The 19,767-nt window shown below is 37.2% G+C and overlaps 1 protein-coding gene across 1 annotated transcript in view; it reads right to left on the bottom strand.

Annotated features, from left to right (window-relative positions):
- Positions 1-3,749: 3,749 nt before the first annotated feature.
- Positions 3,750-19,767, bottom strand: part of LOC126187914 (tyrosine-protein kinase hopscotch) — a 157,961-nt gene continuing 141,943 nt past the window's right edge. Inside the window, exons 15-17 of the mRNA XM_049929271.1 lie at positions 18,773-18,940; positions 18,520-18,689; positions 3,750-4,509 (exon numbers count right to left, since the gene is read on the bottom strand). Coding sequence (XP_049785228.1) covers positions 4,185-4,509; positions 18,520-18,689; positions 18,773-18,940 — 663 coding nt within the window. The 3' untranslated portion in view covers positions 3,750-4,184. The remainder of the gene's footprint in view (positions 4,510-18,519; positions 18,690-18,772; positions 18,941-19,767) is intronic.

Raw genomic sequence — 19,767 nt, 5'->3', positions numbered from 1 at the left:
AACTTGCAATAACCACTCACAGAGAGCAGGTGGCACCACTAGCAGTGGAGGGAATACCCAGCATATCAGGGGGATGCAGAAAACATTGCAGTTGTTGTCATAATATAGAAGCGGAGTGATTTCTCTGACGTCCAAAAGGGTACGATCATTGGTTTTCAGGCCAAGGGTGGAAGCATTTCCAAAGTGGCTAAGTTTGTAAACTGTTAATGTGCCACCTTGGTTAAATCATACAGTGCATGGAAAAATGTTGCTACCCAAAACCTGCACTGAGACAACTGTGGTGCACCATGAGCTGTAGATGAGAGAGGTGAGCAACAGCTGCAGAAATGCGTACGGGTGAATAGAGTGCAGCTGTTGAACAACTGACTGGGCAGATGAATCAAGAGGCTAACAACAGCAGACAATGCAATGTGTCACACAGCTTGCACTGTACCTGACTGGTTTGAAGTGCACCAAGATCAGTTTACCATACTTTCCTGGCCACCAAACTCCCCAATGTTAAAGACAATTGAGACTGTGTGTGCCATGGATCCTCACCAATGAAACATAATGCAGCTACTCACAGCAGTGGAGAGTCAGCATGGTTCCACAACCCTGCTGGTACCTTTCAGAACATCAATGACACTCTTCTTGCATATCTCGCAGCGACCAATGCTGCAAAAGGTGGTTATTCAGACTTTTGACATGTGGCCACATTAATGTGACTGGACAGCAAAATTTTTAACAATACTGATTAACAATTTCTAGGAACAATAAAAACCAGCCATGATGTTTGTCACTAATAAATATCTGTTGTGCATCTTGTAACAGTAGTCTAAGTCCGGTAGTCTAAGTACCCTGGCACTGGAGCAGCATAAACATCTTATTTTAACAAATCTTTAAAACAAGTGGCTGTGAAGGTACATCTTACAATGGAAGTTCTTATACACTTGTTAAGTTTCATTTTAAATCCACACTACATTTGATGAAATGTGAGAGGTTAATGTCCCATTGACAATGAGGTCATTAGAGATTTTATATGCATCTTTGTGTATTATAATGGAGAAGGAATCACAGCACACTAACAACAGGCAACAAAGTATTTCTTTTGTGCATAAATTTAAAAAAAAATGTATTTTAAACCTATATGTTCTTTACAAGTCTGTGAATATGATTCATGAAAGTGTTTGTATACCTTCGGAACAAAGGAGTCACAACTTTTTCTCAACTGAGACACAAATTGCAAAGGGAGCAATTGAAACATTTATAACACTAATACACAGATCCAATTGCTGTGGCTATTTTAGAAGGTGATTTTGCTCGCAAGATAGGATTGTAGCCTCAGTCTAATAACAAATAAAACAGACTAAAAAATGAAAACTGGAGTAATCTTTTGTATAAATATTATTCATACACCCGCATATTTACATACCTATTTTTCATGCACAGTTTGGTTCAGAATACAGTTCAGATTATGTGTGGCATATTACTTTATGAAGCATGAGAGAGTGGCTCACTGGACATTTCCACCAGGCACAGCAGAATACTTACAAAAATAAGCACTCTCTCTCTCTATCACACACACACACACACACACACACACACACACACACACACACACACACACAAACAAACAGTTTTAATGGTTTTTAATTCTCTTTCTGAAAGCATTTAATTGCACACTGTTCTTAAAACAATGAGTGCTTGTACAAAATGAAAAGGAAACATCACCAAACATTTTACGCATATCTTTTCTAACAGAATAACTAAACATTTGTCAGATATGAATTTTTCTCCCATTTTTGTCAACTTGAATTGTGATATAGGAATTCAGGGCGTTGCTGGAGTTGTTGGAATACACAGAATATTCTGTTATAATTGAGATCAGCTATGTTGCTCTCCCAAAAAATGTAACATGATCAGTCCCCTGCATAATGCCATATACTAAAGACATATTTCCCACTAACAAAACATTAAAATGTTTAGTTTTCTTTCTGCCCATCAGATCTCACTGATTGATAAAGGACAAAACACTTTTGCTGCCTTTATCATATTTACTGAGGTTGTAGAATCCAAGATGAAGAAACTTATCATCAATTGACTTTCAGTTATAAGAAAAATAGTAGTTTGTGGGGGAAAAAAAACCAACCCTCAACAGATTAACAAAGAGAAATTATTGCACCAGGTTTGCAAATGAAATGCGTACGGGTGAATGGAGTGCAGCTGTTGAACAACTGACTGGGCAGAGGTAACTCCAATGTTTACATAATGTGATGTGCTAATGAATAAGATGCACAGATTTAAAATGGTTATCTATTTTTAGCAACAGTCTTTAAAAATAATGAAAAAAAAATGTTTACTTTAAAAGTTCAGTAAATAACACATTACTGATATAAAAATGATAAATTGTGTATACCTTTCACTTACCAGTAAGATTTTCTTACAAAAAATAAAAATGCCCCTTTTTCCCCCTCATTGTTAAAACTGTCAAAATAATTAATTGTTTTAACCTGATAATGTAACAGAGAAACCTCCCATCTTGAAATGGCAAAAGCCGATGTGAAGTTTCTATCTAGTTTTTAACTCATGGGAGAGCTCCTAAGTAGTGCATTGTCTTGGATTTATTTTGTTAATTTACCTTTTAATATAGGGCACCAAGAGTTATTAGTGAGCTGCTTGTTTTAATTGCCACTATATGAATTCAGCATGTTCCTGTACAAGAATTCTTTACTAGTTCAGTCACTCTCCCTCTCTTTCAATTCATATCACCTTTAGTTTCTTAACTGCTTATCAGTAATCAGATGAGTGTATTGTTCTATCTCACAAGCAGTCACTTGCAACTAAATCTGCACCAAATACTATAACACAGATGCTCTGGTGATCCATAATATCAATTTGTTTGTAAAATTAGTTTGTGAAAGAAACATGAGAGAAATTTTTACAGTTATTTAACAATATTTTATCACACATTCTCTTTCTATATCATATGCGACATGCACAATATATTTTAAGTGTGATGTACATGCCATACAGTAATACCCTGTAGCATCTGTCTATGTTTCTGACACACTAAATTCATTACTTTTCAGGGTGTGTATTAAGGAATATGACTGAAAAAATCTGCTGACAAATATCCACTCCTCCTTCACATATTTTAGTAGGGCTTGCAGGAAGTCCTGCACATAGTATGCTGCAGGGAGAGAAATGTTGTGGAAAGGGTAAACTTCACTTTCCTTATGACAAATTATTATGAATCATATTTAGAGGCAAGTTTAAATGGAATCTGAAACTGCTTTGTAAGGTAATAGATGTTACAGTGGTATATGTTGCAAAATTTGAAACATCAGTTTTAACATAAATGTGAAAATAAAAATTGAAATCTTGCTTAATTTCACTGTGGCTACTCATACAGTGAAGTCTTTGACTGCAGAAATAGGGTTTGTCTGAAATCTTCCAACATCAATCAATAAAAAACTACACAGTTGTGTCTTAAAGCACAACTGTGCACCATATCTTTATCATACAGTGATGCCATGAGAAGAAATATGTGTACAAATTTATATCTCATTCTAATCTGCAAAATGCAGCTGACTGAACACAGTGTTCCCAAATAAAAACACTGGAAAAAACACAATACGCATAGTATAAAAAAGATAAATGATATTTATTGAAGTTAGGTGATATGATTACTTAACAAATGGACATCTACAAATATGAAACAATATAAATCATTTAATGGCTAAAAATAGAAATGTCAATGACTCTTAAAGAACTCTGAAACGATTCTCTTTAATCAGCAGCATAGAAAACAACAGTGCTATAAAGTTTTCATATAAAAGTAAACTAAGTTTGTCAACTTTATGTAACACACCAGCTGAAGGTCAGGTCTTAAAGCTCTTTGCTTGTTTTAAGTGCCATCACAAAAGTAATATCTCACATCTTGACTACTATACACATATATGTACACATATATGAAGAATACACTATATCAAAAAGCAATATGAGCAACAAAATATATTTATAAGAGCAACAATATTGATGGTATAAAAAACGAAATTGTACAAAAAATCATATGTTTGTGCCACTTCTCCTGCACAGCAGTACATAATTTTGTACACAAAGAACAAAATATTTAAATGCAGCACCACAGAAAAATATGCACCAATTTCAACAAATGTATCACAGTATAAAAGTTTGAAAACTGACTAGAATGCTGGTTGCAACTCGTAATGAATCATCAAATCCTCAATGCATTTAACAAGTTCTGAAAATTTTGGACGATGGTATGGTTCAGCCTGCCAACACGAACACATGAGCTTAATATAAAGTTCTTGTGGACAGCTGCACGGGCACGGCAGGCGTGCACCATTCTCAAGTGCTGTCAGCAGAGCCTGTTGATCTTGATGGTTGATACAAGCTGGAAGAATAGGATCTTCTCCACGGGAAAACATTTCATATAATGTCACTCCATATGACCAAACATCTGACTGAGGAGAAAATTTCCCATCTCTCAGACTTTCAGGTGCATACCTATAAAAATGGTGCAGAACATTAAAAAATAAATTAGTTTTCAACTACAAAAAAAAACACAATTTATTAGTACAGCCTGTGGCACAAAGGAAATACAGAAGAATATGAAGAAAAGGGAGGGGCAATGTTAGAAATGGGGCATTATGTTGTATTACATATGGATGAGAATGATAGTAGGCCGCGCCATTATTGAAGGCTCAATCCCAGCATTCCTTGCCTGAATGGACTTAAGAAAATGACAAAAAAACCTACATTCAGAATCTGAACACTGCTGCTCACATATATGAGTCAGTGGCACAATGACTGCACAGCTTCATTCAGCAAGAGTGAATGATGTAATGGAGGAAAGGCCTGACTCATGAAATGAAACTTTGCTAGGAAGAATAATAACGATTTCAACTGTGACAGTAGTACTGCTACAGAAGCACGTTATTATTACCAAGCTAGAAGTTTAGCTTCTTTGGTTACTGTTCTAAAGGTCCATGGTTTACTCTAACCCACTGCTCATACTCTGAATAAAAGCCCTGAGCTATGTCAGCTGAAGACTCCAGTCACTTTAATTGTGTCAAGTGCAATGAAAAAAGAAGGGTAGTGAAGTGGATATAAAAGTTCACAGCACCTCTAGCCTTTGGGATACGAAATTACCCCTACAAGCAAATTAATAAACAGCCATTCCTGAATACCTATGCCTTCACCCAAGTGAGCCATACAAGAACTCTTCTGGAACACTGCACGCATGGCAGCACCAGATGGGTGTGGGATCCTAGACAGCAGAACCAGCCAGTACTGAGTGTCTGGACTCATACACATTGGCACTGATTAAGTGATTGGTCACCATCACGTCCATAGCCAGAAAGTATAATGCAAGCACAAATGTCCTGGCACCTGCACAGAAACACATTCTCATTCTGAGTGCTGGTGATGGCCCTCTCAAAATGCACAGTTCAACAGTGGCAGTAACTGCTACTGTATTCGTGTAACGAAGGTGTAGGAAAAGTTTCAAATAATCAGCCATTTGTGATTATATGAAAGGGTAAATGAGAAGACCACAATCTCGAAAGACAGATGAAGGAGAAGAAAATTTTATATGTACCTAACTCTGATGAACAGGTTGTCAGAGACTGATACATAATTTCCATGTGCCACATGTTCTTTATTTTACATTGTCACTAGCAAAGGAAGTGACAATGTCCACTGCACTACTCTCTTTACCACTCTTTTTCTTTCTGAAGTTTCCTCCTGACAGCATATGGTCTCAACTGTTTTGCTTTGGTTGATCCTTTGCTCATGTTACTATACCTTTTTTGGTAATTTAGTGAGAAACTATTGACTCAGGCTTCTACATTTGTCGAATTATTATTGGTCACACTGACATGTCCTGTTAATATAGTCATTTGCAGACTTACTAGCTGCAGCTTACAAATTGTGCAAGATATGCATTTATGTGCCCCTCCTACTTCCTATTCCACAGTCTTTGTTCACAACAGAACCCCCACCGTCACCACTGTCTTCGCACTTACCATTCCAATGGTATCAAAAATGTCTCAACTACTATCCTCTCCTATGGATTCTCTCTCCTCTACAGGCAGATCAGAATCTGTCACCACTTGTCCAATAGACTGTGAATGGCATGTCAGTGGAATATCTATACGCCCTGTAAAAAAAAGGAACAAAGCAAGGAAGATTGTGTTTAACATTCCATAGACATTGAGCTCATTAGAGATGGAACACAAGCTCATGTGATGTCAAGGATGGGGAAGGAAATTGTCTATGCCCCTTCAGAGGAAACATTCAGGCACTTGCCTGGAGCAATTTTGGGAAATCAACCCCAGAACATATATTGGCTCCCTCATTGTGAGCTGAGTGGAAGGTTTGAACCAGATACTTTGGAGGGTCTATAATAAACTACACTATGACTTGCTAGGCTTATGCCACAGGATTGAGAACTACAGTGTACCCATAAATGGGTTAAATGTACGCTACCCATCAGAGCCTGCTAACCCATATAGCTGACTGTATGGTGTGCACACATAGTCTTTTAAGTTAGCTGACTCTCCATCCAGTCCATTTAATGGACTTCAGGAGACCCCTGTTCCAAATACACATGGATTAAAATAATAGTCATCAATTCACAATGAAGTGCCAGAGTTTGGAGTGCACCTAAAAAGCTTTGGAGGTCACAAAATATTAGGTACAGAAAGCTGATTAAAACCCAAAATTGATAACAGTGAGATTTTGGGGGTAAAAATAAGATTGGGCTAACAAGACATCCTGTGAAACAACACTAAATGCCTTCTCTGAAAACTATCTAGAACAGATAGTTCAAAAGTCCACTCATGATGGAATATATTGGATCCAATGGCAATAAATAGATCTGAGTTTTTGAGGATATCCAAACTGAAACTGGTATCGGTGAGCACGAGTCACTGGCAGTAGTAATGGTTACCAAATTATAAAGGCCAACTAAAACAAAAAAAGCCTACATGTTCAGTAAACGTGATAAAGGGGACAGTAGTGTCATAGCTCAATGAGGAACCTGAAATGTTTGTAGGCACACGCAAGTACAAAAACTGTTACTGTAGTTTGGAGGTGTAAGTGACCAAGCATTACACACATATTTACCTAGAAGAACAGTTCAATATGTGAAGGACCATACACAGAATACAGACGTCATAAAGAAACTTCTAAAAAAACAATTGCTACTGCAAAACAGATGTAAAACAAAACACAGGGTTACAGATAGGGAAATGCTAAATGAAACTTATTTGAGTATCAAAAATGCAATTTGTGAAGCCACAACAAATACAATAGCAGAACTTTAATGAATGACTACCCACAAAACTGAAAATAAATACTGGTCACAAGTAAAGAGTATAAGTTTCAAAGAAGTTAGAATCCCAACACTCACGGATGTCACAGTAAATGAAATGGAGGACAGCCAAGCAAACATAGAAATGCTGCATTATGTTTTGTAATATTCCTTTAAAGAGGAAATTCGATAAGGACTGCCCCAGTTAAATTCTTGCACTACTACAAAGATGAGTAATGCACATAGTATTGTCCATAGTGTTGAGAAACAATTGAAATCACTGAAACTGAGCAAAGCTCCATGACCCAATAAAATCACAATCAGTACACAGAAATTGCTGCCGAGTTAAACCCTGCTTTAACCATAACATCCTGTAGGTCCCTTGATCTTCAAACATTATGTCTGAGCTCAGACATAATGATCTATCTTCAAAAGAGTGACCTTCTCCACACCAACCAGCATGGAGAAGCACACTCCATCAGTTCTGCAAAGTCTATCTCACAGTTTCGTCACAAGACTCCTGAAAGCTATGGATCAAGGCAGTCACTCAGGTGCAGTCCTTCCTGATTTCTGAAAAGCATTTTATCCAGTTTCACACCTATGCTTATTAATTAAAGTACAATAATATACAGCATCATACGGAATTTTGTGACTGGGCTGAGGATTTCTTGGTAGGGTGGAAGCAGCACATCATTTTGGATGGAAAGTCAGTGACAGGTGTAGACGTTCACTTTGTGAATGGGCCTTTGATGCTCTTTTTATAGATTAATGGCCTGGCAGATGATATTAACAATAAACTAGATGATATTAACAGTAACCTCAGACATTTTGCAGATGATGCAATGATCTATGAGGGTAATCCCAATAGTAAGGTCTCCTATTTTTTTTTATAAGTACAGAACTCTGTTTGTGTGGCAGTTGGTCACACTGTTATGAAGAGTGCTTCACGCACTGTGTGTAAACATGCGCATGCCACGCTGAGGTGCTCAGTCTTGGCTTGGCAGCCGTTGAGAATGAAGCTTCCATTGGATGTTACCGCCAAGTGTGAACTGCGTGCAGTTATTCAGTTTTTGAACGCAAAGGGCACAGCGCCGATTGAAATTTATCGCCAATTGACGGAAGTGTATGGTGAGTCGTGCATGGATGTCCAAAATGTTCGTAAGTGGTGTAGAGAGTTTGCAGCTGGTCGGACCAAAATTCATGATGAATTAATGAGCAGGAGACTGTCAATTTCTGAGGAGACAGTGCTGAAGGTTGAGCAAAGCATGCGTGAAGATCGGTGGATCACCCTGGATGATATCTGCACATTGGTTCCTGAGGTTTCCTGAAGCACCACTCACAGTATTTTAATGAAAACACTGAACTACCAGAAAGTGTGCACAAAATGGGTGCCACGCATGCTGACTGAGAACCACATGCAGGAACGAGTTGATGCTTCCTGCGCATTTCTTCACTGCCTTGCAGCCGAACAGGACAACTTTCTGGACTCAATTTTCACGGGTGACGAAACCTGGGCATATCACTTTACACCTGAGACCAAGCAACAATCACACCAGTGGCAGCATCCTTCTTTGCCAAAGCCACGGAAATTCAAACAAACACAGTCTGCCAATAAAGTCACGACAACCATTTTTTGGGATAGGAAAGGGGTATTGTTCGTTGAGTTTATGCCCACAGGGACCACAATTAACACTGACAGTTACCGTGAGACTCTGGAAAAACTCAAAATGGGCAATACATAACCGGAGAAGAAGAATGTTGAGCAAGGGAATACACAATCTCCATGACAATGCTCGTCCACATAATGCTCGGTGAACCGTTGCCCTCCTGCAACAGTTTCAGTGGAACATAATCACCCACCCACCCTATAGTCCTGACTTGGCACCCAATGACTATCACCTGTTCCCTACGTTAAAAGAACATTTGGCCAGAAAGCGATTCAGCTCCAACAACAAGGTGAAAGAAGAAGTGTATAACTTTCTAAACAGCATGGCGGCAAGCTGGTATGACATGGGCATACAAAAACTGCCACAGCGTCTACAAAAATGCATCAACAGAAATGGTGACTATGTCGAAAAATAGATAAATGTTCAAGCTGTAAACTGATGTAAAACATTGTAGAAATAAACAGGTCTATGTACTTATAAAAAGTAGGAGACCTTACTTTTGGGATTACTGGTATAATGAAGTACTGTCTCAAAGAAGTTGCACAAATATCCTGTAAGGATCTTGATAATATTTCAAAATGCTGCAGAGACTGGAAACTCACTCCAAATCCTGAGAAATGTAACAATTGCTCTATTCACAAAACTGTCCAATCTTATCACTAAAATATCAGTGTGCTACACATGGAATCAGTCTGTTGTTGTTGTTGTTGTAGTTGTTGTCTTCAGTCCAGAGACTGGTTTGATGCAACTCTCCATGCTGCTCTATCCTATGCAAGTTTCTTCATCTCCCAGTATGTACTGCAACCTACATCCTTCTGATTCCGCTTATTGTATTCATCTCTTGGTCTCCCTCTACAGTTTTTACCCCCCAATACTAAATTGGTGATCCCTTGATGAGAACATGTCCTACCAACCTATCCCTTCTTCTAGTCAAGGTGTGCCACAAATTTCTCTTCTCCTTAATTCTATTCAATACCTCCTCATTAGTTATTTGATCTACCCATCTAATCTTCAGCATTCTTCTGTAGCACCACATTTCGAAAGCTTCTATTCTCTTCTTGTCCAAACTATTTATCATCCATGTTTCACTTCCATACATGGCCACACTCAGTCTAAGCGTACGAATACCTACAAGGAACATGGACTGTGGGAAAACTGGACAAATGTTGAAAATTAAGTGGACTGATAAGGCAAGGAATGAGGAGGTTCTGCACAGAATCGGAGAGGAAAGGGGTATATGGAAAATACTGACAAGTAGAAGGTACTGGATAATAAGACACCTGTGAAGACATGAGGGAATGAGTTCCATGATACTAGAGGGAGCTGTAGAGGGCAAAAACTGCAGAGGAAGACAGTGATTGGAACACATTCAGCAAATAATTCAGGATGTAGGTTGCAAGTGCCACTCTGAAATGAAGAGGTTGGCACAGGAGAGAAATTCGTGGTGAGCCGCATCAAATCAGTCAGAAGGCTGATCGACTCCAAAAAAATTTGTACGGGTGTGAAATGGAATCATCATGTACACTTAATTGTATGTGAAGCAGGTGAAAGACTCCGATCCACTGTGAGCATACTGGAAAAATTCAATTAGCCTACAAAAGAGATTGATTAAAAAACACTTGTGTGTTGCATCCTAGAATGTTGTTCTCATGTGTGGAACCCACTGAAATAGGACTGATTGGGGATACTGAATATATTCACATAAGGGCAGCATTATGGTGACAGGTAAATCTGACAAACTGGAGAGTGTAACAAAGACACTGAAAATCTAAATTGGCAGACACTTGGAGATAGACACAGACTATCTGGTGAAAAAACACTAAAGAAGTTTCAAGAATCAGCATTAAGTGAGGAATTTGGGAATATACTACAACCCTGGACATATCACTCCAACAGGAGCCACAAAGACAAGATTAGACTAATTGCAGTGAGCACACAGTGATTTAAACAGTTATTCTTGTCACTCACCATATCTGAAAGGAATAGGAAGGAGACCTAATAAGTGGAACAATGGGAAGTATGTTCTGCCATGCACAACACAGTCGTTTGTTGAGTTTAGAGGTAGATGTAGATGTGCAATAAGAACACTGTGTGAAGTTGATAACCAAAGACACCAAATTTCTCTCTCTTTGTGACACTTTACTATTGCTTATTTTGACTATGTTTAGGCTAACTGCCTCCATCAGATCAAATAACACTATAAAACATCAGTACAATGTATATTGTCAAATAGTACACATTTGTATGATATGTAGATGCACACCTCATACATATGTGTACTATTTGACAACATGCGTCATATTGTGGTGTGTTTGTGCATGGTCATGGCTGCTGACCCACAAAGATGTCCTGTCTGTTATTTTGATAACCACCCATCTTGCAGAAGCCTCCTAAGGGAGTTAGGGAATCTTACACTTATGTGCCCTTACATTTACTGTTTAATGGTACTTGTGGTTAACAATGACAGTGAATTTATGATGAAATGTATAATTCATAACCACAAAACACACACACACACACACACACACACACACACAAATTCTATGCAGACTACACATCCCTATCTAGGGTTCAGAATGGAATTTTAAACTATGGCGCAAAAGTCTTCAACAGGTTGCAGGTAGATATCAGGCAGAAAATTGACCTCAGATATTCAAAAATAATGTAAAACAGATACCTCATTTGGTACTACTTACATAATTTATCAGAATATTATATTAGGATTCAGGAACCTAACTTCTGCATAACTCTAATGATTACTTGAATGGATACTGACTTTGCCACATTACAGACATGTGATATTGCTCTGTGTGAAATTTAAAATTACATAAATGATTTGTTTGAAGTAGAGATAAATTCAGCAGCTGAGTAGTATAGGGGTATGAGAAATTCAGAAGAGTAACAAAGAGGGCAAAGAAAATAGAAATCTCTTGTATAGTTCCTAGACTACATAGCCCTCCAGGCAAAAAGTAAGGGAGTCTTAGAAGAAAGGGAATGTACAATACACTTGGTGTAACACATAGGTGCAGGATAAACAAAGATAAGATGAAGATGATGAGTAGCAGAAATGGCAAGAATGACAAAGCAGTACTGGTAGTAGACTGCATCTATCTACCAAAATTATACAAAGTGCCTGAAGAAACAAGGGCATCAGAAATAGAATGGTGCATTCTGAAGAAAACATTCCTTGACAAAACAGGTTTGGTATCAGGTACTGATGTGGAGATGAGAAAGAAGTTCCCAAAATTGTATGTCTTGAACACAATATTGTTGTTGTCTTCAGTCCAGAGACTGGTTTGATGCAGCTCTCCAAGCTAATCTACCCTGCGCAATCTTCTTCATCTCCTAGTAACTACTGCAACCTACATCCTTCTGATCTGTTTAGTGTATTCATGCCTTGGTCTCCCTCTACAATTTTTACCCTCCGCACTTCCTTCCAATATTAAACTGATGATCCCTTCATGCCTCAGAATGTGTCCTACCAAACGATCCCTTCTTCTAGTCAAGTTGTACTGCAAATTCCTGTTCCCCCCAATTCTATTCAGTACCTCCTGATTAGTTATGTGATCTACCCATCTAATCTTCAGCATTCTTCTGTAGCACCACATTTCAAAAGCTTCTATTCTCTTCTTGTCTAAACTATTTATCGTCCACGTTTCACTTCCATAAATGGCTACACTCCATACAAATACTTTCAGAAACGACTTCCTGACATTTAAATCTATACCCGCTGTTAACAAATTTCTCGTCTTTAGAAACACTTTCTTTGCCATTGCCAGTCTACATTTGATATCCTCTCTACTTCGATTATCATCAGTTACTTTGCTCCCCAGCTGAGCAGTCTAAGGCACTGCAGTCATGGACTGTGTGGCTGGTCCCGCCAGAGGTTCAAGCCCTCCCTTGGGCATGGGTGTGTGTGTTTGTCCTTAGGATAATTTAGGTTAATTAGTGTGTAGGCTTAGGGACTGATGACCTTAGCAGTTAAGTCCCATAAGATTTCACACACATTTGAACATTTGAACTTTGCTCCCCAAATAGCACAACTCATCTCCTACTATCAGTGTCCCATTTCCTAATCTAATTCCCTTAGCATCACCTGATTTAATTCAACTACATTCCATTATCCTCATTTTGCTTTTGTTGATGTTCATTTCATATACTCCTTTCAAGACTCTGTCCATTCCATTCAACTGCTCTTCCAGATCCTTTGCTGTCTCTGACAGAATTACAATGTTGTCGCCAAACCTGAAAGTTTTTATTTCTTCTCCATGGATTTTAATTCCTACTACAAATTTTTCTTTTATTTCCTTTACTGCTTGCTCAATATATAGTGTGAATAACATTGGAGATAGGCTACAACCCTGTCTCACTCCTTTCTCACCCACTGCTTCCCTTTTGTGCCCCTCAACTCTTATAACTGCCATCTGGTTTCTGTACCTTTGCCATAAGAATGGGAACATTAGCACATTTGCTAAGGTATCCAGGAATAGGTAAGGTGGCACTGAAAGAAACAGCAGAGGAGATCAACTCTGGATGCAGACCGAAAGATGGACTGTATTACACTGCTTGTGATGCACTGAGTGAGATCTGACACACTTCTGAAAATAAAGCGCATCTACAAAGAAGTAAAATTCAGTTGTGAAAAGGAATTAAGAAACTGCATGTAATTCAGTTCAAGCGCACTGCAGCTCATTAAACAAATAATATCAGAAGATCTCTTATGCCTAAAATTCCCATGAAACACAGCAACTGGAATAGACATACCTGCTATAATACTACACCCATTATGCAGTAAATACCATTCTTTTTTCTTCTGTAATACGTACAGAGTGATTCATGAAAGATATGCAGATGTTTTAATATGTTATTCTACAAGTGAAAATAAAGAAAAAAGTTCATATAAACATAGGTCTGTAAATATTTAGTTACAGAGTTGCGGCTAATAAAAGATTTCGCCTGAAATTTAGAATCTTCGTTAATATGAAGCCATCATAAAACTGTACGAGGTTGAAGTAATGCATGATTTCCATTTATTTTGTTGTTATTGATTTGGTGAATCTAATAAAACATGTTCCAGACATGTATCTGCAGTAGTTTTCCAGAACATCCAGAGAAGCAAAGAAGTAATTTCATAAAATTTTTAATTTGTTAACTATCTGGTCCAATTTGTTTTTTAAATTCCAGACAATTGCACAAAGTTTTCAACAGAAGTTGTAGATAATTTAATTTTGGAAAAATGATTGTAATAATCTTAACTGAAACTGTATGAATGTGTCAGATATCTGCTTTTATTAATACCATAGAACACGTGAATTTATCTTAAACCAGAAAAAACACAGTGTTAAGGAAGTTGTATAGTGTACATACAATTTCACAATACATTCACAATAAATGTTCAAAAATGTCTCCACTGAGTTCAATGTATTTAGCTCCATGTGTATGAACAGATTTTGTTGCTCATTTCAGTTTCACAGGGTTGTTCGTAATTTCACCTATTGCATTCATAAAGTGAGCAAGTAATGTCTCATGTATATTTGCCATAAATAAACGCCATATTGGTGTATTCCTCTGTCGTAAAGTTGAAGGGCAACCATATTTCATAAATAATCTACAAACTACAACGGTTACTATGAGGTTTCATTTAAATACACTGTTGTTATTATGTTCTTTCACTGAACAATACATAAAAGTAAATCATTTCAAGGTTAGGAAATGACTGAAACAACTCACTAACAGTTGTCAACAATGACATAAACATTTCTACGTTCTTAATGGAAAGTAAATAAATTTACTTGTATAATAATCTTTGCTTCTCTGGATGTTCTGGAAAACTACTGCAGATACATGTCTGGGACATGTTTTATTAGATTCACCAGACCAATAACAACAAAATAAATGAAAATTGTGCTTTACTTTAACCTTGTACAGTTTTGTGATGGCTTCATATTAGCAAAGTTGCTAAATTTCAGGCAAAATCTTTTATTAGCCATAACTCCGTAACTAAACATTTGCGGACTTATGTTTATATGAACTTTTTCTTGATTTTTACTTGTAGAATAACATATTTAAATATATGTATATCTTCTTGAATTATCCTGTATACTAAACTGGTAAAACTCTCATTTAGGCAAAGTTGCTTCTAGTAATCTGATATCGATTCCAAAGCACAGAATACACTGGCATTCATCACATTAACTACAAATACAAAACATTCACACTATTATCCATGCTATATTTTTGATAATCTTGTAATTCAGTGTACAGTTTCCAGGATGTATCTAACAAAAACATAAATAATTGATGCAGAAACATTTTCTTAGCAAAATATTCAAAATTCAGGGTTCACTAAAATTGTGTACTTCAAAATTCAACACCATTAATCAGTCTCTGCTTTAGGATTGACATGATTTATTCGGAATCTCCTCATTCGTGCCTTTCTAAAGCTCACTTTGTCTTTCCTGAAAACTATATATTTCAAAAGTTATCTTCAATCAAAATTATTGTTGTCATAAGAATTCTACAATGTTTGAATCTAAGAATGTAATGTTTCCAAAATTTCATTGTCTTAGTCCTGTACAACAGATTTTTTTTTAATATATAATTTTACTATTTAAGGATGTTGGACCAATTGTCAAACAAAATAATTTTACTCCATAATGTGTATATTTATCCTCCACTTTTCTTGTCTTTTATATTATTATTAAAATATAATAACTTCATATTCGAGCAATCTGTAAAGTCTTACTTATTTCTTTAAATATAGGATGTGCACAAAGCTACAGTCAGTGTGCACCAAGGTACAATAGATTATAGTTACTTGCATATAGTCAACCTCTGTTTAGCCTTTATCTAGCAACATTCCATGTTGGTCAGAATTATATTTAAAGTCAGTTTCATAGACTAATCTTTATACAGTCAGATGCTGCTACAATACACAGAAGAGCCAACGAAACTGGTACACTGCCTGTAGGTCCCCCAAGAGCACACAGAAGTGTCGCAACACAATGTGGCATGGACTCGACTAATGTCTGAAGTAGTGCTGGATGGAACTGACACCATGAATTCTGCAGGGCTGTCCATAAATCCGTAAGAGTATGAGGCGGTGCAGATTTCTTCTGAATAGCACGATGCAAGGCATCCCAGATCTGCTCAATAATGTTCATGTCTGGTGAGTTTGATGGTCAGAGTGTTCTTGGAGCCACTCTGTAGCAATTCTGGAATGTGGGGTGTCACATTGTCTTGCTTGAATTGTTCAGGTCCCTCGGAAGAATTCTAAGAAAATGTGACTCATCGACGAAAGAAGTAGCTTACAAAACGCTTGTTCGTCCGATTCTTGAGTATTGCTCATCAGTATGGGACCCTTACCAGGTTGGATTAATAGAAGAGATAGACATGATCCAGCGAAAAGCAGCGCGATTCGTCATGGGGACATTTAGTCAGCGCGAGAGCGTTACGGAGATGCTGAACAAGCTCCAGTGGCGGACACTTCAAGAAAGGCGTTACGCAATACGGAGAGGTTTATTATCGAAATTACGAGAGAGCACATTCCGGGAAGAGATGGGCAACATATTACTACCGCCCACATATATCTCGCGTAATGATCACAACGAAAAGATCCGAGAAATTAGAGCAAATACGAAGACTTACAAGCAGTCGTTCTTCCCACGCACAATTCGTGAATGGAACAGGGAAGGGGGGATCAGATAGTGGTACAATAAGTACCCTCCGCCACACACCGTAAGGTGGCTCGCGGAGTATAGATGTAGATGTAGATGTAGATGAACATGAACAGATGCAGGTGATCAGTCAGGATGCTTACGTACATGTCACCTGTCAGAGGGTCCCATATCACGCCAATTGCATGCCACCCACACCATTACAGAGCCTCCAGCAGCTTGAACAGCCCCTGCTGACATGCAGGGTCCATGGATTCATAAGGTTATCTCCATACCTGTACATATCCATTCACTCGATACAATTTGAAACAAGACTCATCCAACCAGGCAACAAGCTTCCAGTCATCAACAGTCCAAAGTCAGTGCAATGGGCCCAGGTGAGGTATAAAGCTTTGTCTCGTGCAGTCATCATGGGAGTCCTAAAGCCCACATCAATGATGTTTCGTTGAATGGTTCGCATGCTGAGACTTGTTGATGGCCCAGCACTGAAATCTGCAGCAATTTGTGGAAGGGTTGCATTTTTGTCACGTTGAACAATTATCCTCAGTTGTCGTTAGTCCAGTTCTTGCAGGATCTTTTTCCGGCCACAGTGATGTCAAAGTTTTATGTTTTACCAGATTCCTTATATTCATGATACATTCGTGAAATGGTCATACAGGAAAATCACTTCATCACTACCTCGGAGATGCTGTGTCCCATCGCTCCTGGGCCGACTATAACACCATGTAGCAGCAGTAACTGATCTAACAACTGTGTCAGACACTTGTTGTCTTATACAGGCATTGCCAACTGCAACACCGCATTCTGCCTGTTTACTTATCTCTGTAATTGAATATTCATGCCTAGACCAGTTTCTTTGTCACTTCAGTATATAATCACAAGCAGTCTTTAGAGTGATCAGTTATACAATCGCTTTTGTAAATTTCCATTTGAACGTTTATGGATGGACAAAATATCATAGCAACCTGTTATATTTTATTAGACATATTGAAGTCCAAACACAAATTACAAGAAAATGGAAATTTATCCCACTAGTGTTGAGTAAAGCTATTTTATAATTCATTTAAAGCTATAAACTGACAACTGGACTTACGAAGAAGATAAATAGAAGATAAATACTTTTGAGGAACACATTCAGAAAAAGTAAGTACAGTTACGCCAATTGTCATCTTTTCATAAAGGTATCAGGCAGCCTACTGGCAATACAAATAAATTAAAAAATTAAATTAATTAAAAATACACTACAATCACCCTCATGTTCATCTGTAAAATCAGTTCACCAAATTTCTTATAAACTCCCAGAACAATACAGAGTTGCTTCAGCTCAGCAGTGCCCTATATGAAGATTCATTCTGCATATGCGAACAAGACAGGTAATTAATATGCTTTTTATCTGTAAAGACAACATGTTATCTCATAGCTTACACACAGATAATGTCCTCAGCAATGTCTGAACAAGAATAAATTATGACAGCAAATTAAATGCATATGAAAAATGGTATACCTTGGGGTGAAAGATAATATGTTCCATAACACCAATGACAGAAATGCTTGTTTCACATTTATTTACAGTTGCTCTTCAGCATTAGTTTCTTGATGACTGGTTCCAACAAACACATAGCAGATTTTCTCCTCTTAACAATTTCTGCTTCTCCTTCAATTATGGTATGTATCTCTTGTTTATACAATTCTCTAACGTCTGATTTCTGTGTGTGTTGCACTCCTGGTCCTATTGTGTGTTTGTTTATTTTTACATAATTCAGCACAGTCTGAACCTCCCAATTTAAAAATGTTTTGACATCATGACATTATCACAAATTCACATTTTTAAATACTATTTATACTGAACAATTCTTACCATTTGATGGGAAGGTCCCTGCTTGTTTTCATCTTGTAGTATCCACTGTTGCCTATAAATTGAGCGAGACCAAAGTCAGATATTTTGACGTGGTGTTCATTAGCGACAAGGATGTTTCTTGCTGCTAAATCACGATGAACTATATTCTTTGTTCCAAGGTAATCCATACCCTATAGACAAAGCAAACAAATCATAAATACAGTTGTGTGTCTATTATTTCAAAAATGTATGGGGTAAGAAGTGTATTTCATACTTTTGCAACATCTAGCGCAAATTTTAAAAGATTTCCATCCTCTAGGGATTCTTTATGTATCTTGAGGTAGCTTTGGAGTGATCCATGTTGAACATATTCCATCACAAGACTAATTTCAGGTTCTTCAATAACTCCTTTTATTTCAACAATATTTGGGTGTTTCACAGTCTGGAAAACAGAGAGTAAAGAGTTACAACTTTATAAAAAGCAGTTTTAATACCAATGAAGAGATATAGCATATATTATATAATAGTAGGAGTGATCGCATGGGCCGATTATTTATTTCCCAGTGACATAAAGGATGATGATCATCATCATTACTACTCGTTTAACTGGAAATGTGTAAGTACAACATGGGATGCAATCTATTGAGAGATATGATAGTCTTATACTAGTTATATCACATGACATAATATTATAATGGTTTATCACTAACACATAAGCTATTTGTATGGTTCTGTAATGTGTGTAGACATAACGTTCTAAACTTCAATGACTTACAAGTTAATTGCTGTGAACATACAGTGCTTTACATGATTAAGTTTCTGCACTTCCACTGCACTTAGTATAAAACTACATATTAAAGCTTGATATCCAATACAGGGTGAGTTCAAAGCTATTTCTTTCCATATGTGCTAAAATTGTATTATTTAAATAACTGTAACATAAAGGCCATGGCATTAAACTTGGGGTAATGGTATATTTTTTTTCTCATGAGAAGCTATTTCAGTAAGATATTCAAATTTCGGTAAGAAACTATAACTTCATTTTTTATTTATTTATTTATTTTTTTGCTTTGGCTTAATGTAAATAATAAAAAAGTGACAGTCAGACAACATTCTCATTAATAGGTTTCCAGTTTCAGTGAACAATCGGCAGCCCTCTTCTCAAAAATCCTAGGAACAACAATATAGAAGGCATAGTAGTACTAAAAATGGCGGAAATCAAGATTTTCATACTGTCCAGAAAAACTTGTTAATGTATGTATACCCTAT

This window comes from Schistocerca cancellata, chromosome 5 (assembly GCF_023864275.1).
Source record: "Schistocerca cancellata isolate TAMUIC-IGC-003103 chromosome 5, iqSchCanc2.1, whole genome shotgun sequence".
Taxonomy (NCBI): domain Eukaryota; kingdom Metazoa; phylum Arthropoda; class Insecta; order Orthoptera; family Acrididae; genus Schistocerca; species Schistocerca cancellata.
Note: the sequence above shows the minus strand (reverse complement) of the source record. Positions and strands in the feature narration are given on the sequence as shown.